General features: G+C 50.5%; 7 protein-coding genes across 7 annotated transcripts; 4 read left to right on the top strand and 3 right to left on the bottom strand.

The window, feature by feature from the left end:
* Positions 1-9: 9 nt before the first annotated feature.
* HO173_012430 (uncharacterized protein) lies at positions 10-3310 on the top strand (the record flags this gene model as incomplete). Its single annotated transcript, XM_037314299.1, has 6 exons — positions 10-42; positions 218-869; positions 962-1405; positions 1451-1631; positions 2723-2991; positions 3174-3310. 6 exons carry the CDS (start codon positions 10-12, stop codon positions 3308-3310), a joined length of 1716 nt encoding a protein of 571 aa, XP_037158835.1.
* A 202-nt stretch (positions 3311-3512) lies between these two features.
* Positions 3513-4018, bottom strand: HO173_012429 (uncharacterized protein; the record flags this gene model as incomplete). The annotated part of the gene is made up of 2 exons (XM_037314298.1): positions 3513-3770; positions 3833-4018. 2 exons carry the CDS (start codon positions 4016-4018, stop codon positions 3513-3515), a joined length of 444 nt encoding a protein of 147 aa, XP_037158834.1.
* Positions 4019-4587: 569 nt separating this feature from the next.
* On the top strand, positions 4588-6505 carry HO173_012428 (uncharacterized protein; the record flags this gene model as incomplete). The annotated part of the gene is made up of 3 exons (XM_037314297.1): positions 4588-4992; positions 5051-5805; positions 5857-6505. 3 exons carry the CDS (start codon positions 4588-4590, stop codon positions 6503-6505), a joined length of 1809 nt encoding a protein of 602 aa, XP_037158833.1.
* A 163-nt stretch (positions 6506-6668) lies between these two features.
* On the bottom strand, positions 6669-7179 carry HO173_012427 (uncharacterized protein; the record flags this gene model as incomplete). The annotated part of the gene is made up of 2 exons (XM_037314296.1): positions 6669-6916; positions 6969-7179. The coding sequence occupies 2 exons, from the start codon at positions 7177-7179 to the stop codon at positions 6669-6671; spliced, it is 459 nt and encodes a 152-aa protein (XP_037158832.1).
* Positions 7180-7648: 469 nt separating this feature from the next.
* On the top strand, positions 7649-10945 carry HO173_012426 (uncharacterized protein; the record flags this gene model as incomplete). Its single annotated transcript, XM_037314295.1, has 3 exons — positions 7649-8359; positions 8422-8801; positions 8854-10945. The coding sequence occupies 3 exons, from the start codon at positions 7649-7651 to the stop codon at positions 10943-10945; spliced, it is 3183 nt and encodes a 1060-aa protein (XP_037158831.1).
* A 3559-nt stretch (positions 10946-14504) lies between these two features.
* Positions 14505-15509, bottom strand: HO173_012425 (uncharacterized protein; the record flags this gene model as incomplete). The annotated part of the gene is made up of 3 exons (XM_037314294.1): positions 14505-14948; positions 15007-15425; positions 15482-15509. The coding sequence occupies 3 exons, from the start codon at positions 15507-15509 to the stop codon at positions 14505-14507; spliced, it is 891 nt and encodes a 296-aa protein (XP_037158830.1).
* A 2913-nt stretch (positions 15510-18422) lies between these two features.
* On the top strand, positions 18423-19599 carry HO173_012424 (uncharacterized protein; the record flags this gene model as incomplete). The annotated part of the gene is made up of 3 exons (XM_037314293.1): positions 18423-18471; positions 18538-19021; positions 19092-19599. 3 exons carry the CDS (start codon positions 18423-18425, stop codon positions 19597-19599), a joined length of 1041 nt encoding a protein of 346 aa, XP_037158829.1.
* Between the last annotated feature and the right edge of the window lie 641 nt (positions 19600-20240).

The following is a 20240-nucleotide window of genomic DNA, read 5'->3' as shown; positions in this document are numbered from 1 at the left end:
ACAAGAAGCATGGACCTATTCGTGCGCACGGCACCCGAAGAGGTAAACGTCACTTGTGTAGAAGGAGGCATGCATATTGTATACAACGGGGGTTTTGAAAAGACCGACTCCTATAGTTTCTTTGATAAATTTGGGTGAGTAAATAGACAGAGGCACCCCTCTTCCCGTTCATTCGGCAATCGAATGTAGACTGACTGACACCCGATCTTATCATCAGGGAAGGGAATACATTCTCCGCCATAGATTCCGCCACGCATTCTGCTCGGAAAAGCGTGGTCTCTCATATCTACTCCAAATCCTATTTGCTGTCTTCGAGCGCTGTTTGAGGAGCTATCAGCAGAATAATGAAGGATCGCCTCCTTTCATCTATCGAACAGTTTGTGCGATGCCAGAAAGCTGTCGATGTATACTCGTTCTTCAGCGGGGTGGGGATAGATACGATCACCGCTTATATCTTCGGGCCAAAAAACGGAACAAATTCATTGAGCTCGAAGACGAGCGCAATGCCTGGAGGGCTAAGTATAGCAGCAAATGGAGAATCGCGTTTTGGTGCCAGGAGTTTGCAAGGGGGAAGAACTTGCTTGAGATGCTGGGTGTGGAGATCGTCCCGCCATGGATGATCATGGCAAAGGCAGAAGTTGAAGATCGGTGTATGCAGATGTGCCTCAGTGCAGAGGCGGGTATGCTCACGCCGAACGTAGACGAAACGGAGAAAGTAGTTTACGCACATCTATTGAGCAACATGAACAGAGCTTCAAACTCAATGGTACCCAAACCAATTGGGCCCAAAGCAGATATCGATGGATCTCGGTCAGCTATAGAACAAGAGCGCAGGAACGGTGTTGCGAGTGAGATCATAGACCATATCAGTAAGTACTTGCCTCAGGCGTAGCCTCTCTACATTTGCCTGCATACCATGCCATGGTGAGGCTTGTCCTATTCTGATGCTTCATCCTTGTAGCTGGCCACGAAACGGTGGGTGTACGTTTAGCCTACCTGACCTATCACCTCGCCCAACATTCCTCGATCCAAAACCGCTTACGCGCCGAGCTCCACAGCAATACCACTACGAACTCCTTGAGATCCCTTGATAGTCTTCCTCTGCTCGAGGCTATCGTACTGGAGACGCACCGCCTGACACCTAGTATCTCAGGCCCATTACCGCGCGTGACACCACCACAGGGGTGCGAATTAGCCGGCTTCTTCATACCGAACGGAGTGAGATTAAGTGGGCAGGCTTACAGCCTGCACAAAGAAGAGCAAGTATTTGGTGGTGATGCGGGCGCGTGGCGACCTGATCGATGGCTCCAGGCTGGTGAAAAAAAGGGAAATGAGATGAGAAGATGGATGTGGCAATTTGGTGGTGGAGGAACAGGCTGTTTAGGGCAGCATTTCGCTACTTTGCGTATGTACCAGTCCCTCTCCTGCGGGTTGCTCACTCCTATTCCAGGAGACGCTTTACCGAGAACCTGCATTGCTGACGGAAAGTTTGACGCGGTTGCAGAAACCAAAGCGGTAGTGGCTGCTACATGTATATCTTTTGGGACCATCATGGTCGATGGGGACGATGGAGCAATAGAGCAGCAAGGCGGCTTTTTGACTCCGCCAAAGTCAGGCAAGCTACCGGTGAAGTATGTACACATCTAAAAGATAGTATTTAAAAGGCGCGGAAGTCTTTTCGCGGTAGCAATTCGATAATCAGATGTGCGAGCTTTCTGCTAGCATTAACCGAATCTATGAATCCGTAGCAATATTTGTCTTGGTGCATCACATGCCTGTCGGTAGTTTCCCATATGTTTGCAGTTGATATGAAGTGAAACATGAAAATGACAATCGTGCAAATATCTTAACTTTTTTTTCCATGATACAAGTGTAAATATTTCAACATATAATAGCTTTCGTGATTCGCACTTCATCATCAGATCTAATGAATTGATCATATCTCTGTCTCATGATCATGACTGAAGCTACGATGCGATTCTTGTCTCATTGTTTGTTGTAGTTGAGATGAGTCGCAACAGATGATAAAGGGGTAGGAAATTCCAGCGCCAAGAACTGCAGACCTTTGTGCACACGCTAGAGTATCCCGGCTCGCCCGGGCTGAGGAGCTTGGAAATACGGGTCAACAAGTTTCAGTATTGAATCTTTTTACTTTTCTTAACACCATACTCCGCCCTTTCGTTAGTCGCTACGCCTACTCGTACCTCTAAATTCAGCCAGAGCCGCTATCAAGAGCGTTGAGGCCAGCCTCACGAAGTCCATTCCCGCTCGAGAGCGAAGCTGCTCCAAGTGCCCACAACCTGAGCTACCTACGTCCTCACGATTTCCCCAACGGGTCTACGCCATGGCGACATCGGGTAGTACGCCGCGCACCTCCTGGTTTAGTGTGAAGAGATGGGACTGTATATATTCGGGTGTTGGATCGACTGAGAAGACGAAGCGCTGTGTGAGGGGGTGATGAGAGACCTCAGTGCCTGCAAGCCGGGCTTGCCGTTCATTGGGGTAGACTACCGAAACAAATTCGGAAGACGGATCTAGGCTACCATGAAGGAAGGAAGCCTCAGCTCTCGGCCTCGGCAGGGACAATACATTAGGTGGGCCAGTGTGGGAAGATTTGCAACAAGCTGCTGCAACTTTCTGTCCTGGGCGAGTCGCATGGCACCGTGCCCATGCTATCTCTACTGGTGGCTCGTAGGCTGTCTCGTCTCTGATCGGATCACAGTTGTCTTGTCAAGCCATCCATTACAGCCTCGGGTCCCAACAAAGGCAAATCAAGCTTCAGCAACTTGATAGCATTGTTACGCCCCTTGAAGAATACAATAGTTGGCGCTAGAACACATTGGACAGAGGAACGCGGAAAATTTACATACCATGTTGACTTTGTCCGTTGGGTTCATTTGCAAGCTGTCCCACCAGATGGCTGCTTCTTCGATGTCCTCGAACTGAAATCGCTCATCAGCCTACCTGACTGCGCGTTTCTTGACTCGAAAGGTAAACTCACCGGGTGATCAATGGAGAACATGATCCGATCCGCCCCCACAGCAGTGATGGCATTCAACAAATCTGGAGTTGAGAAATGGCCAGATGTCGTCAGCCAAATGTTCTTTTGGAAATAGTATCGGAAAGGGTGCTTCATCGGCAGCCCCTTATGTTTGTAGTGCCTGATCATCCAGTGATCGATACGCCAAAGATGCCCTGGAGTCATCTCTCCGAGATGTCCAATTACAATTTTGACGCTTGGAAAGCGGTCGAAGACACCATTGGCGCACATTCCAAGGATATGGCGCTGTACGTCTTGACCAAATTGTAACGACGCTATGCTTAGCCACCAACGAGGATCCCAGAGCTCTTTCTGAAGGTGCGGTGACTGTAAACTGCCGTCAGCGCCTCTCATCTGTCGGAGCCACAGGAATCTACCGCAAGACGAGGATGGATATATACGACAGTGTCTAGCTCCTATTCCACCTGCTTATCAGCCGGAATGCGCTTTTCGCGAACCAATGGCAAGTTTATCAGACCTGTACAGCGGCCCAAAAGTGATCATACTCGGGCTGGTCGTACATGAGCATGAGCATTGTTTCGCCATCAGGCCCAGCTGACTGGAAGTCGTTGATGATGGCACCCTTCAAGCCAAGCTCGATGACTGAACGGCGTAGCTCTTGGGCAGCTTGACAAGGATCGTGCATTGAGAGAACGCAAAAGCCTGCAAACCGCTTTGGATTCTTGCCAACTTCCTTTGCCATATAGTCGTTGGCTCGCCGAGCAAGACTCTGCAGACACCATTTCGGTTGGTCATTGGACTTGTGCGTGGCCTGGTAGAATGGACACTAACCTCTGCTTTCTCCTTATCATGCTGGCCTTGGGGTCCAGGACTGGCGAGTGACAGAACAAAGAGTTCGACATTGTATTGGGTCATGATCTCGAGCCTCTCGCCGTGTATGTCTAGCATCTGCTCTGCAAAAGCATCACCCTGCCCAGGAAGGGCAAGCTTTTTGCATTGGTCTACGGTTTCTGGCATATGGATCTTACGACACGAGCATCAGTCATGCGTCTATAAAACGGTATACTTTTCCCACCGCTTCCTCCAAAGCTATCTTCCCCAGCTGTTTTATTGATGAGCATTATTCCATTGAGATATTCAGGTGAAGAGCTACCATATAAGCTGGGGCCAAAAAGTCACCCCCAGCATGGACTCTGGGCATGACGGCGACGTTACGGAATTAAGGACTGCTTGGTGGAGTGGCTCGCTCGCCGAATCAAAGCTGTAGAGGTGAGGACACAGATTGGATAGAAGCATTGCAAGACCAAAACAGAAGTCGCTGGTCCTACGTAAGCGACGCTATGGCGCTAACAGCGGACTGTCACGATGTGCCGTTCGCGGTATCTCTCCGTTATTGCCCAAATTTGGCCGGAACCTGGGGTAAACAGATTGATTGTGTGGAAGCGAGAACTAAAATCTGGGGGATCAGCGCCTCCAGTATCTATAGAAAATATTGGGGAGCTTGCTATGAAAGGAGAGTGAAAGTCTCTCTGCGAAAATCAAGAAATTTCCTGCGCTCAATACTGCTATACAATTTGGGATACATCATGTCAAAGGAAGTTATCTCAAATCACGTCGAGGAGTTTTCTGGCGAGCCCTCTGTTCCGCCAGCAGACCTAAGCAAAGTCGAGATCATCACACTCGAAGATGACCCTCACCGTGCTGCTCTCGAAGACGACTGTAAGCAGAAACTGCCTGGGAAGACCTGGGCAGCAGTGTTCTTCCCCGGCTTCACATTCCAGCCTGCGTTGGCTTTTCCTATCCTCGGTGTCTTTCCAATCATCTCGGTGATCGCCATGGACGTGCAAGGGACGACGACCAATTCCGCGTGGATGTCCTCGGGCTGGACGTTAGGGGGGACGATTGCCTTCGCGATTGCTGGAAGAATCTCGGACATTTTTGGCCGAAGATATGTTCTCCTCATTGGGCAGTTGATTCTCATTGTTTCCTATGTACGTTCCCATTCACCTCCTCCTTGGATCGAGTGGTTCAAGCAACTGATCTTGCTAGATCATTGGTGCGACTGCAAACAGCTTAAATCAACTCATCGCCGCAATGGCAGTTGGCGGCTTTGGCACCGGCACTGCCCTTGTGCTATACCCAGGGTTGTCTGAGATCCTACCAAACCGATATCGGTCCGTCGGCCTTGCCTGGACCGAATTTAACCTCGTCCCCATGTCAATCTTCGGATCGCTAGCTGGCCACGCACTGGCACAGAATGCTACCTGGCGCTGGATATTCATCATTGGTGGCATCACGGCTGTCATTTCTCTAGTTGGGACTGCTGTGTTCTACTTCCCACCGCCTCGCCCTCATGCTGTTGCGCATATCTCGCGGGGACAATTGCTAAAAGAGCTCGACTGGCTTCTTCCTTTACACTGTTGGCCTCACGATACTCCTGGTCGGGCTTTACCAAGGGGGGAATACGCGCATATGACACTCAGCCGGCGTTGTAGCACCTATCGTGTTTGGCGGAATCGCTTTCGTTGGCTGCTTCATTTGGGAATTCAGTGGAGTGGCCAAGCGCCCTTTGTTCCCATTTTACATGTTCAAGAAGGGTCGAGAGTTTACCTCTCTAATTGTGTTGGTCGACCAATTGCCAAAATCGGGACTCATTGCTCACTTGATTGCAGGTGTATCTTCGTCACTGGCTTTTGTTACTATGCCATGACAAGTCTAATCCCCCAACAACTTTTGCACGTGTACTCCACAAACAAGATCAAGCTGGGCGAGCTACAGATGGCAGCAGGTGCTGGCAACGTTTTGTAAGGACCTATCTACCGTTGCAGCAGATGTCACTGCTGACCATGGCATAGTGGCGGTGTCGTGATGGGAGCTCTCGTGCACAAATTCAAGCACGTCCACATTCAGCTGATGATCGCCGTCGCCATGCAGATGCTCTTTCTCGGCCTCTCAGCGCTCGACACGCCTAAGACGATCGCCATGACGCTGGCCTTCCATTTCTTTGCGACTGTACCTTTTGCCTGGGTCACAGTCGCGTGCTACGTCACGGCTAGTCTCCATATCCCTCAGAAAGGTCTGGGTATCGCACAAGGCTCCATTGGGACTTTTCGTTTCCTCGGCGGCGCCATCGGAAGTACCGCCTTGAACATCATCATCAATGAGAAATCAGCAGAGAAGCTTTCTGGTTATATCGCTAAAGCAGTGCTACCTCTCGGTCTCCCGCAAGCCAAGTTACAGGCGTTTTCCGCAGCTTTGGCAGCAGGCAAGCCATTAGCTGTCAAAGGCGTGACTCCAGCGATGGCTGCAGCTGGCTTGGCAGCTTCGCGAGAGGCTTGGGCGTATGCATTTCGCATTGCTTTCTTGGCTACGATTCCCTTTGGAGTGATCGCGACAATTGTCGCCTATTTTGTCGCCGATCCGTCGAAGTATTTCACGCAGCATGTAGCGATCCATCTCGAGACCGATAAGGTCGATGAGCACGGTCATTCTGAGCACGCTTGATGATGAGCTTGAAGTCGAAACATACAAGTGTACGCAGCGCTCTTGGTAAGGTCGAGCATTTGGGCGTTTGATGTGTCTAGATATCGTGACGACACACAGATGATCCAACGTTTTCAGAAACACATGCACAAAGATGCCACTACTCTAACTGCGAAGCCTTCTCTTACCACCCGTCATTGTCCAAAGTACGCAGTCCGATATACTTCTTTGGCTCCTTGAAGCGGTTTCCGATGCCTTTGGTCTTGCCCACTCTTAACGCTGTGCCAGATTCAACCAGGTGCTTGCGGCTGTGTATGCGCCAGAACTGCCAAGAACAATTTTGGCCACCGAAGCTTTGGATGACATTGTCACCGCCAGGATGCACCCTCGTGAAATCCGAGCAGTCATAGACAATCTCGTCTATCACGATCCCTTGATTAGTCAACATACATTCAGATATCAACATGACTAGCAGAGTACACACATAGTTTTGAGCCTTTCTTTCCGTCTCTCAACTTCACCGTCTCTGCCGGTATGATGGGCAAGTCTACATTTTGAATGTCTTTGGAGCAAATTGGATACTCTACGTCTTCAACTTGAGCGACTCCACCGGCCTTGACAGCGTCGTCTCTCCTCAAAAACTGTTCGTAGTCTGTCCGAGGTGGCTGCTGGGAGCCAAGCGTCATCCATCCCATAGCCTGAAAGCGAAGGGTTCGAATTTAGCGGCGTGGCTGATTGAGCAGCGGAACGATTTGAAGATATCGAGTATGAGGTACTCAGTCATACGCGAAGCATAGCATTTTCACAGCATCTGATAGTTATTCCTAGGTACCCCGGACTTTTCGTCGGAATCTCCCCACAAACCCCGCAGCGGAGAAAAACCGACGCTTAGCGTGATACGGAGACCGGCTGATCGGCAACCCCTCTCAAGGCCGTGCTGCCGAGTGCTCTGATCTCGGAAGGTATTCGTGGTGTGCGGGGTTATAGCAATGAGCGCAATGGGCATCGGAACGATTAAGTGCGAGGTGGAAGAGGGTCATCTTGCCGTCGAAGGCGCCTCTTGTTCTGGAATCCTGCTTAATCACTGTCGGTTTTTTTCGATATTCAACTCTTCATCTAGCTAGTTTGTTTCTCAAGCTTGAATACAATCTCCAAATCAGCAAGATGGCGCCGGGCATACTCGTCAACGGTAGTACGGATACCAGCAATGGTCTCAGCAGCCACCGCTCCTCTGGGAGGAAACTCAACCCTCAAGACGACCTGCGATTTGACCCAAAGCTCAAGCCAAAGACGTATCTCATGGAAGGCACTCAGCCCGACTCCAAAGTGCTATTCCTCGACGTAAACATCCTCGACTCGACAGGAGCAGATCCCTACCATGGAGACGTCTACATTGAGGGAGAACGAATCGTCTTTGTTGGCACTGTTCCCAGGGTCGAAGAGCTCCGGAATGACTCAAAGGTGCGGGTCATCAATGGCCGTGGGCGGACACTTATGTCTGGCTTGGGAGACGCGCATACGCACTTCACGTGGAACAACGGTGCTCTAGACAAGCTTGGCGATGTCGGTGTGGAAGAGCATACGCTCATGACAGCGCGGTCTGCGCAATGCTACCTCGATTCTGGCTACACCATGTGCTTTGGCGCGGCGTCAGCCAAGGACCGATTGGACTGCGTCATAAGAGACTATATCAACGCAGGGGATATTCCAGGGCCCAGGTATCTTGCCAATGGAAAAGAGATGGCTGTTCGGAACGGGGAACTCGCGGCTGGAATCACGACTTTCGCTGATGGGCCACTTGAGATGAGGGAAGTGATTAGACACCACAAAGATATTGGAGTAGATCAGGTCAAGCTTAGCATGTCTGGTGAAGAGGTAAGTGTATCTCAGGGCTTGCTATAGCCGCGTATGCCGTTCGGCACTTACATGGATCTAAGATCACAGAATCACGCTCAGCCCAAGACTCTTACTACAGCGACGCAGAAACTGCCGCCTGTGTCGATGAGGCCCATCGTCTAGGCCTCAGACTGTGTTCCCACGCCCGTGCTCGAGACTCGATCAAGCAATGCGTGAAGCACGGAGTGGACGTGATATATCACGCCAGCTATATAGATGACGAGGGCATGGAGATGCTGGAAAACAACAAACACAAGCACGTGGTGGCACCGGGAATCAACTGGCTATGGGCGACGGTATATGAGGCTGCTCCTTTCGGCTACTCTTTCGAGAAGGCGGAGCAGGTGGGATACATGAAAGAATTGCAGACGGCAATTAGGGGCCTCAAAGAGATGCATGAGAGGGGCATTACCGTGTTGCCGTAAGTCTTCCTCTCACAATCAGGCTGTGGATGATTGGCTGAATGTCAGCAGTGGTGGTGATTATGGCTTCGCCTGGACTCCTCACGGCACTTACGCTCGCGACTTGGAGCACTTTGTCAAGCTCCTGGATTTCACAGCCATGGAGTCCATCATCGCGGCCACAGCTGGTGTGGCAAAGCTGTTCATGCGTGAAGACGAGTTGGGCAAGGTCAAACCTGGCTACTTTGCTGACGTCATTTTGGTTGACGGCGATCCATTGAAAGATATTGCCGTTCTTCAAGAGCACGACAAGCTGAACGTGATTATGATCAATGGTAGAATTCACAAAGCATCACATACAGAATTTGTGAAGACAGGCCTAGGACCCGAGATAATGCCTCCAACGATTGCGCCAATGACTAATTTTGTGGCCTACGAGGATAGCCAGGGCCGAGCCAGGATTGGTCATCTCAGTCTGGACGAGTGTAGGATAAATCCAATGGCCATGGCATCAGGTGCGCCAGTCAGCAGTCTGTACCAGGTCATTGAGCTGGGGAACGATGTGGTCCCTGCAGGCGAAGCTGTTACTCTGGATTCAGTGAAATTGTTACCACCCATCAGCGGTCGAGACATCCTTTGTGTTGGCAAAAACTATGCTGCGCATGCCTTAGAGTTCAACAAGAGCGGTTACGATGCCAGCGACAAAGTCGACAAGCCGTCCCATCCCGTCATCTTCACCAAGCGATCTACCAGTATAGTGCCTTCGGAACACGACATCTACCCACATCCAGATTTCACCCAGACTCTGGACTACGAGGGTGAAATAGGAGTCATCATTGGCAAGCCTGGATTTGCAATCGACGAGAAGAACGCCATGGATCACGTCTGGGGATACACGATTATCAACGACGTGACGGCTCGCGAGAAGCAACGAGATCACAAGCAATTCTATCTTGGCAAATCTGCTGATACATTTTGTCCGATGGGCCCTATTGCAGTACCTGCTGCCCAATTACCAAAGATCCTAAGGGTCCAGACTTACGTGAACGGGGAGAAACGTCAAGATGGCACGACGGAGGATCTCATCTTCTCCGTCGCGCAATTGGTGAAGACCCTCTCCGAAGGTATCACTCTTCAACCTGGGGATGTACTAGCAACAGGAACGCCAGCTGGTGTAGGCTTCGGCCAAGATCCTCCAACATTCCTCAAGGCCGGCGATACAGTTGATGTAACAGTCACCGGTCTCGGTAAACTCACCAATCGCATCGCTGACGCCAGCGTCTCCAACAAGACAATCGACAGCGTCGCTCAAGTCTCCAGCATTCCAATGTACAATCTCGACATCAGCTGTGGCGGGGGGGGACTCACAAAGATCAATGATAAATTGATAAATGTTGTCGAAATCGGCACTGGCACGGACCCGGTTATCTACATACACGGCCTCGGCGGCACTATGGAATTCTACCGACCTCTCATCGATGCAGCGCACCTCAAAGAATCCCACAAAAACATCCTTTACGACCTCGAAGGCCACGGCCTTACGCCCACCAAAGCATCTTCACCGGTAACCATGGACAGCTTAGTCGACGATCTAGCCGGCATATTTGCAAGCCCAGAACTCAACATCAAATCCGCAACCCTAATCTCGCACTCAATGGGCGGCTTGATAGCCATGAACTTCGCCCTCAAGCACCCTTCTCTCGTGAAAAAGCTTATCCTCATCGGTCCCGGACCGTCTCCCCTCCCCGCCGCAGCGAGCGAAGCAACCTACAAGCGTGCTGCCGCGGTGCGAGACAAAGGCATGAAAGCATCTGGCGTTGCCGAGACTGTAGCGAACGCAGCCACATCTGCCAAAACCAAGAACTCAAAGCCGTTGGCGCTAGGCGCGGTGCGAGCATCCTTGCTATCGCAAGATCCAGAAGGATACGCGAAAGGATGTATGGCCCTCGCCGGCACGGTAGGGACGGCGCTTGACATTGAGAAGATAGCGGTGCCGACGTTGATAGTTGCGGGGGATGAGGATAAGATATCGAGTCTGGAGTGGGCGCGGAAGATGGAAAATAGGATGCCGAACGCGAAGGTGAAGGTGCTGAAGGAGGTCGGGCATTGGCACTGTTTCGAGGACCTAGACGGGGTGGCGAACGCGGTGAAGGATTTCCTGTGACACCCGAGGCAAGGAAGCATTGGTGATTACTATTAGTTGATCTGTCTTAGCTCTGAGATAGTTGATCACCATGACTCTGCTTTTACAAACTTACAGGCAAGCGCAGTGTGAAGCCTCGGTTAACTGATGTTCGAACTTTGTCATTCAGGCAGGCGAAAAAGCAGTCACGTTTTCCACGCCTACCCGAAAGGGACATGAGAGAGCTTGGTTGCACAGGTAAAGCTCCAGCTTCACCTTCATATTTTCCACTTTACCTCAAAAAGACTTGTCACTCCATCTCATCCGCGCCTAATTCATCCTTACTTTCAACGTTTTCTCTTGCCACGCAGACCCTGATTTCAGCACTGCCCCTTCGAGAAGAAAGATGATGGAAGCTTTTGCATAGCTATATGACCAGAAACAAATGGCAAATGCTTTGCTCTGAGCTTTGCTTCACAGTTCTGCAAATATTCACTTCAATCAAACAGGGTCGGTACGTCAAGCCCATACATCCATACGACCACATTTCTGTCTCAGATCTGTCAAGTCCAGTTCCGAGAACCTTATCTCTCCAGTTCTGCGAGTACTGATTCGAAAACCAAAAAAGCACCAGTTTTATGGCGCCCCCATGTCTAAATAGCGTCAGAGTCAAAGCCATACTGTCTCAGATCTGCAGCCTAGTCCAGAAACTGAGCATGTATTCCCCTGGCACCAACACCGCCGCCATCTAACCCCACCGGCCAAACAATGGACGAGGTCACCGGAAATATCTCCCATCGATAACTAAAAGCTGCCGAATTCAAGCACGAGCTGCGCAAGTGCAGCCTCAAGATCTTGGGCACGAAGAATGAGCTTGTGAAAAAAGAACGCTCAATGCTCTAGATAGAGACCGACTACGCCGTGGTCGACGGACCGACAACGTCTTTCATGACGAAGCTGGGCGAACTGCTTGACACTCTCTGAAAACCAAAGGTTTTTACACAACGATCGAGCTGCTCTTCTGATAGTGATGGTCTGCAAAACGGTATCGATAGCCCGGAAAGATTAAGGGAAGGCGCATCTCCGGAGGAGCAGGATACAAAAATTAGTATTCGACGTGCTCACTTGCAGGCAAATGGCATTGGCAGTAGCCCAAAGATCATGGAAGCCTGCAAGAATGGTATCACAAACACTAAAGAAAGGAAGGTCGTTCAGACCGCGACCAAAGTGGCGAGTTGCCGCAACCCAGCACACGTCTCCGAGCCTCAATGTCCATCACAAGCGGATCAGTCCGGCTACTACAAGCATCTGCTGGAGTTGCGTTCCAGTAAATCACATGCAACTATCCATCACCATTTTCCCCTCACCGTCAACTCGCATGTCCGCTATTTCTATGTTCCTCGACAATCCCTCCTCCCAGTTCAAAACGACTCTCTCCACCCACCCGCGCCACCGAGCTTAGCTAAGTGCTTGGTTTGATTGCGCTTGGCCGAGACCACTACTGTGATGTGGTGGAGCAGGTGCAAAAGAGCATTATCGACCCCACAGCCTCCATGAACGGGAAAACTAGAGCACTTACAACGACCGGAAGATCAAGTCCGGGGGTGTCGAAACCCATCAGATCCGCGTCCCTGTACATGCAAAGAGGACGAGACTTCGATGCGGTTCATGTCGTCGCCGCATCACACCCTCCCTTTGAATGTGGAGGACCTAGGTTTACCAACCCATACTATCCTCCTTCAACCCGTCTATCGACTAAAACGCCCTCGAGGGAATCATGAGGTCGTCATCGACCACAAGGTGAGTCGGTTGTTGAAGAATGAGCAAAAGGCCGCCCATCGCACATCGGTAAGCCTCTACCGTCCGCCGCCCTTGGGGCGTATACCTCCTACTCTCATTCACTCAGACACATGAGCAGCATCCGAATAGGATACGGCGATCGATATGCCACGAAAAAAAGCTTCCGGAGCAGTATTTCCCGAGCACAGACCAAGCTTGCCATACTGAAGCGAAGGATACTGCCACTGGGCGCCTTCGATCCGTGATGCATGAGGCCGGGTGCAGGGATTTTGAGGGGTCTGGGAGATTTCGTATGTTGTAGCTATGCTCTTTTGGGACTTGGCAGGCAGTGTTGAGTCAATCCGAGGCAGGGGCCGGCCACGAGAAATGGGACGGAAATTTCGGATGGCACAATTGTCGTAGAGATGTAGTTGTTCATCTCCAAGTTCTTGCTTTCCAGATAGATAGATAGATAGATAGATAGATGGCACTTCACGTCCTCATGACCCCCTTTTTCCAAACCAGATCCCTCCACATGCCCTCCCACCTCGCTTCCATCCATCCACCCCCACTCCCTCACTCTCCAAAACTCCGCATTTCTATCAAATCCGATGAGACCGCCTCCAAACGACCCAGCTACAGCCTTACCTACCATCGAGCCCGACCCCGTTCACCAGCGTTCATGAGCCAAGCCACAAGAACGCTGACATCAACTCCAGACACACAAACGTCAGCCACCACCGCCAGCGACAAACTCTCCACTACAGTGCGCGAACCCTGATTCTCACATCCTCGGACCGGATCGATCTAGACTTCCTTTCCCCTCCCATTAGCTGTACACAACCCCCCCCCCGCCTCATCGACCCACCTACCTCAATCTCAACCGCGACCGCGACGCAACGACAACGATCTCACAAATTCACTCGCTCCCAGTCGCACGTCTCAAACCGAGAAAAGAGCCGTCACCCTCGTTGCCAGCACGATACAATCTCGAACTCAATCTCAACCCCATTCTTCACCCACCGCTAAAGGGCGACAGATCGAAAGAAAGAAAGACTGATCTCGGGACTGCAGACGTACGGAAATCATGCCGGATACCGGAACCCTACTACCGTCTAATGGACGGTCAAGGGCGAGATGCAAAGACTGTGCTTACCTTAGGCTCGCACGTGAAGACTTTCTCGGCTATGGTTCACGGCGCGCTGGTATCGATCGTGGGCGGGTTCTCGGGGTTTATGGACTGGGGGGGGATGAGATTATGATGATGATGATGATGATGATGATGATAATGGACATACGGCTATCGCGCCCGGAGGGGAATGGATTCTCTTTGCGTGGATCCCGAATACTGGGATACAGTGACGGACCCGGAAGATGTTGTTTTTGAGAGGGAGGAACGGAGACGCGCAGTGACGGGTACATGCAGGAACGCGCAAAAAGGAGAAAGGGAGAGAGAGAGAGCGCGTCCGGCGTTCTTGGGTTGAGGTGGGAAAGGGTATGTACGAGCGAGATGGGGGTTCTTCTGCTGTGGAGGAGTCGCACGATTCGCGCTTCGCTCATACCCATCGTACTAGTACGGTGATGTCCGGTTGACGCTCGGTGAGGAGAGAGAGATTGCGGACATGTGACAGTTGCACTGATCATGAGCTGAGTATCTGTAAACGACTTGGGTTGCTTTTGTAGCATCGGGAACAGTCAGTTGCTTCCGGACGAGCTGTGAGCTCGATGAAATCCAAGCCCCATCTTCCCTCATCGCCGAGGCTGAGATAAAGATTTAGGGTGCAGGTGTCTAGACTCCAGCCAAGATGGCAAATCCCACCACTTAGCCGACAGCCATTCTGATCTTGAGCAAATCCTTCGCGACAATCTCGTCCTTCATCGCGAACAACTCCGGCATATCCCACGTGCAGCTCACATACCTTCCCTGGAGCCACTCCTGCCTCTTCTGCGTCAAGCAGACAATCGTGTCACCCGCCATCTCAGGCGTGTCCGTGAGCATACCGTGCATCTCTTCCGGCATGCTCATCGCCGTACCCGTCTTCACCGCGCCCGGGTGCACCGAGAAGGCCATGACGCCTTGGTCGCCATATTCGGCGTTGATGCACTCGGAGAACCGGAGGATGGCCAGTTTGCCCGTCGTGTAAGCGCTGAAGCCGGGGAGGAGTAAAGTCGCGCCGACGGATGAAACGTTGACGATTTGCTTGTCGCCACCTTTCAGCATCAAGGGGAGGAAGGAGCGCGTCACGAGGTAGGATCCACGTATGTTCTGGCATCGAGTCAGCCGCTACTTTGGGCTGATTTATTTGATCGACGATCAGACCCACCACCGTCCATGTCTTCCACCACTCATCTGGGTCGCTGTCTGCAATTCGCACAGCTGGTTCGAGGGATCCCGCGTTATTGACCAATATATCTAGTCTGGTGAAGTCTGCTTCCACCTTTTTCGCGGCCGATTCGACCATGGCCCGATCCTCCACATCCAACTTCACGGTCAAGACCTTGGGTTCACTTTTCCCAGCTTTCTTTGCTGCTTCTCGTAACTCTTCCTCTAGGTCCAAAACCTCGGAGCGCGCTCCTAGACCTATTGCTGCAGCGCCTGCTTTTGCGTATGCGATGGCTATGGCGCGGCCGATGCCTTTGGAAGCTCCGGTGATGAAGACATTTCTGCCTGTCAGGTTGGACTTCGTCGCGGAGTCGATAGCGCGATAGGAGTCTTGGTGAATCGTTTTGACAAAGTTGGCGACTGCGGGTGGGGGATCAGCAACTTGGCAACAGTCTCGCACGATGTAAGAATGGTACCATTTGATGGCATCTGCTCTTCCGCCATGTTTGAAAATTCTGTATGTTGGGGGTAAAGATGGAAGAAGACGAAGGTTCTTGTTGGGGGGAAATAAGGCTCTATAATTCGGTGGTTGATAATAGGCAGACTGACGTCAAGAATGGGTCCCTGTTGCATGTTATCGCTGGAAATATCTCATCCGTGGAGAAAGTATCATTACTAGGTACCTTCCCATAAATACCATGTATTATTCATAGATTCCACGTCGTCGTTTATAAAAGCCCACATTTGTGTTCACATCAATGCAGCAATACTTGAAAATATACCGAATTTTATTTCTTCGGTCTGTATTTGTGACCGAGCTGAGGCTTTTCGGACTAAATTTGTAACCGAGGTAAGCTCTTCCATCTGCGGTCTTTCGAATAAATCAACCTCGCTATTATCCTCGTGATTTGATCGTTATATATATCTCCTGCACACTTATCCTCCGTAAATATAGAGTACACACTAAAGAAGATGGTGGGGGTAAGCGGTAACGACGTAGGTTCTATATAGTGGTGGGTAGTAAGCAGGGGTAATAAGTTAACTAACGATAAAGTAAGGGAGGTAGTAAAGGTAGTAGAAAGAGGTGAAAGAAGTAGATAATAGTAGTAGTAGTTGAATTCTGCGTTCAACATAAAGAAGACATACTTATTGTTCATGGGTAACCGATTTTACCTAACGTGTATGGTTATAATGGAATTTTGCCTATGAGATGGGTGCCATGACACCGTAAATAAGTATCTTCCGCATGGAATGTTATATTATCCATGGGTGATACATTTCATACCATGGATAAATCCTACCCACCAATAACATGCAACATATCAGAGAGTCCGGACGTCCAGTTCGCATGAGATTGGCGAAGAGTAGACTCGCTGACCATCGTTTGGGACGTTGCGACGAGAACTTCCAGGGGATTTGTGCATTGCGTAGATCCATCTTCGATAGTCGGTCAAGGGAAATTACTAGGGGTCTGGTTCAGAGTGGCGGCCTCAGTTTTGAGATGCCTTTTCGTAACATTAGAAACAGGCGTATGTCGTGAAGATAGTACCTGTAGATGTTTCATACTGTGCAAGAGAGAAGGTTTAAAAGAGGAGGAGATACTGGCAGTATATTATGGTGATGGGATAAAGATCAACATTAAGTTTGCGGCGATTCTTCAGGGCACAGAGCAACAATTTCAGAAGTTTATCCACTGTAGCTTTGCATTTTCCTCCTTCCTGGCATCGAATGAAAAGGAGCGGTACGTAGAGTGTATGCAAGACGATGAGGTAACCAAGGAGTATACCTATATTGATCAGAGATTGCTGGAAGCTCGTCACCTCGTGAACCTGAAAATTCGGGGCTGTCACTACAATCAGAAGCTTAAAAGTAGCTTAACAGTATAGCACACAGAGGTTACTCGCATCATCGTACCTGGTAGCAGCAATACTGTATAAAGGACGACTCGAATCACCAATCAAGTGCGTAGAAATGTTGGCGAGCTGGAATTTGATGCCCTACTCGATCCATCAGATGACTGTGCATGGCCCTCGACAATTCGGCACTCTTATACCTTCGTCTACTATGTTGAGAAGAGCAGGCAAGGGATGTACAAGGCAAAATAAAGCAAACGAGGCAAACGCTAATGTACACTATGTTTCGCGGATGTATAGGACCACGAAGCAGAAAGAAGATTTAGCTTCAGATGTCCCACTTCTGGAACTCTTAAAAGCTGGATCAAGAGACAAGATGTCTGCATGGTGACGCGACGATTGAAGAACAATACTACATTCGATTATTATTAAAGTAGGAGAAAGGACTCGGACGCTTGACAGCAAAGTGAATCCGATTCATGCTTTTCCCGGCAATATGTCACATCATGTAGACAGGATAGGCAAGTCATTAATTGGTATGGTTGGGGGTGATCGGAGGTTTTCAACTCTATCAAGCGGCAATCACCAAAGCCACTCACGAGGGAATACGAGTACCTAGGAGAAAGACGTTACCCAGCAGTGCCCTGCATCTCAAGTGGCTGACTAGCTAGCAGCAGGTTACATGTAGATTGGGCGAATATCTAAATGATAAGATGATGACCTCGACACTGGATTCAGGGTTGAAGACGCTTTCTGCCGTTTCGAGTTCTTTTTATTGGGACGTTGGTTGATGGTTAATGATGCGGAGAGAAAATGGCGGTGGTAGATCAGTGTGATTATTGAGCACAGACTCGTGGATGGAATGCCAAGGGAAATTCTAGCCGCTAATCTTAGTCAATCTTAGCGCCATCTAACTGCATCTCGGCATGCTCAGCCTCGGCAAATCTAGGCGAACTCTCCGCCAACCCTCCATCTTCTTCCAGCTCACCTTTTCCTGCACCAAATCTTCCCAGGACATAAGACGCACGCACACCTCACACCTCCTCCCCACCGGTCCTCGTGCCACATCTTCTTTTCAGCGACCCAGGGTATCGGGCACTGGACATAATATCATACCATCAAATTGAATCCAATATGTCGGAACTGTCGGTCGATTGTTCTGGTAAGGAAAAGGATTGGAATGGATCGCTTGTCCTATCCAATCCCCATCTGACCACAGCGTACCAACTGGTACTTACCATCCTCGCTTTGACAATGAAGCATTTACACGGGTGAACCACATCCTCGGGATCTTAGCATCTATTAGCATCACTTAGCATCTTCTGGCACGCAACCTGATAGGGAATCCCAACTGCACGGTAGCAGGATAACAACATGTACTCCTCCTCATTCCTGAGCCCCTTCGTCAGCATAATTGCGCCCTCCTTGACTTCCCCAAGATCTGGGAACAGATGCTGGGGTCAGCAGGTCTACCTGCTCTACCTAGAATGAACTTATCAAAATGGGCCTCCCCGCATCTCCAACTTTCAGCATCCTCAGTATTGTCTCGTAACAGGGAAGCAAAATGTCAATCGGAATCGCAATCATCGGAGCCGGGATTTTTGCACGACAAGGTCTGTGCCCTCCCTTTTCTAGACATCATTGTTATTGCCTTGACTAATTGAATCTCTTCTGCGCAGAACATCTCCCAGCCGTCCAAGCCACCCCTCTCCTCTCCCTCAAAGCAATCTACTCTCGCTCCAAAGCATCCGCCGACAAACTTGCCAAAAGCGCGGCTAAGCCCGTCAAGACATACTATGACTCGCCGGCCACATCCGGTCACTCCCTCGACGATCTCCTCGCCCACCAAGACATAGATGCCGTGATAATAGCCTTGCCAATTTGCGTTCAGCCAAGCGTGATCAAAGCAGCAATTGAGGCCGGAAAGCACGTGCTGAGCGAGAAGCCAATCGCAAAGGACATAGAGACAGCTGCGCATCTGATACGGTGGTATAAACATCAAAGACGCGAGGAGACATGGAGTGTGGGCGAGAACTTCAGGTTCTTCGAGCCAATCGTGTTCGCCGTCGAACAGATCAAGAAGCTTGGCGGAGAGTTGGTCACCTTCAGCGTTGACGTACATGCATACATTGATGAAAACGATGAGTATTTTCAGACGGCATGGTATGTCCCCCCATGACTCCCTCGGGGTCACCAGGTTTCTGGGTCGCGCTGACCCCTAGTTCTTCGCTAGGCGCCAAAAGCCCGACTATCAAGGTGGCTTCCTTCTCGATGGTGGTATCCATTTCGTCGCAGCCCTTCGGTGTCTCTTAGAAGCTGCAGGCCAGTCAATCTCAGTAGTAAGAGCTTCCACGTCCCTCATCAAAGAGGACCTCGGACCATTGGATACGCTCAACGCCAATATGACCACTACCGATAAGCGCAATGGCACGTTCAACCTCTCCTATGGATCCAAATTCAGGCGTGACTGTCGGGTCTGTATTGTGACTACCTGTGGCGCTGTGGTAGTGAGTCCAAGTGAAGTCACAGTATCGACCGGCGACAAGACTACAACCCAAAACAAAACATTCAGATTCCCACCCGGTAGTGGAGTTCGCAAAGAGGTGGCTGCATTCGCCGAAAGCATCTCTGCAAAGGAGCCGAACCCGAGAGGGTCTCCCGAGCAGGCGTATCTCGACTTGAAGCTTTTGCAGGGCATGCTAGAGTCTGGTGAGGAAGAAGGTGCGGCGAAGAGAATATAGGACATGAGCATCACATATCTTGTCAAATTTCTCTGGAGTTGAAGGCCCGATCAAGCTCGGCAATCTGTTCCATGCTCTATACACATCCTCGCGTCTATCTACCGCAGCTTCCGCAACGACTCTTCTCGTTTGACAACTTTCGCTTGCTGTTCATACGACTGCCTTTCGGTGCCCGTTCGTATCTGGTCCCCCGCGCGATTCTCCTAAACTCGTCTATCGTTCTCCTCCTCGTCTCTACCCTTAACACTTCATCCTCCTCGTCTCTACCCTTAACACTTCATCCTCATATTCACCTCCATCAGGATCATCACCAGACCCAAAGTCCAAGCCAGAGTCGTCATCAGACCCACACATCATCGTCTCCAACTCCCTCCTCTCCCTCCCACCCAAACCTCCCTCCTCACCCTCACCATTCCTCTTCGCCCCCAGATTTACACATGTCAGTGACCACCCGCCCCTCCCATCGCAGCCTCCATACTCAAGTTCCATGCCCGATACCGTCTTCCTCCCACGTCATCAAGAACAGAAAACGCAGACACCCCACCACACCGTCTGTCAAAGGCTCAACCCCACAGACAGTCATTCAAACTTCCATACTCAAAAGCGTCATCCTACAAATGACACAGAAATAAAACATCATC

This window comes from Letharia columbiana (genome assembly GCF_014066305.1).
Source record: "Letharia columbiana isolate WasteWater2 chromosome Unknown Sc0000080_s0, whole genome shotgun sequence".
NCBI classification, from domain to species: domain Eukaryota; kingdom Fungi; phylum Ascomycota; class Lecanoromycetes; order Lecanorales; family Parmeliaceae; genus Letharia; species Letharia columbiana.
This window is presented reverse-complemented; position numbering and strand designations above follow the sequence as displayed.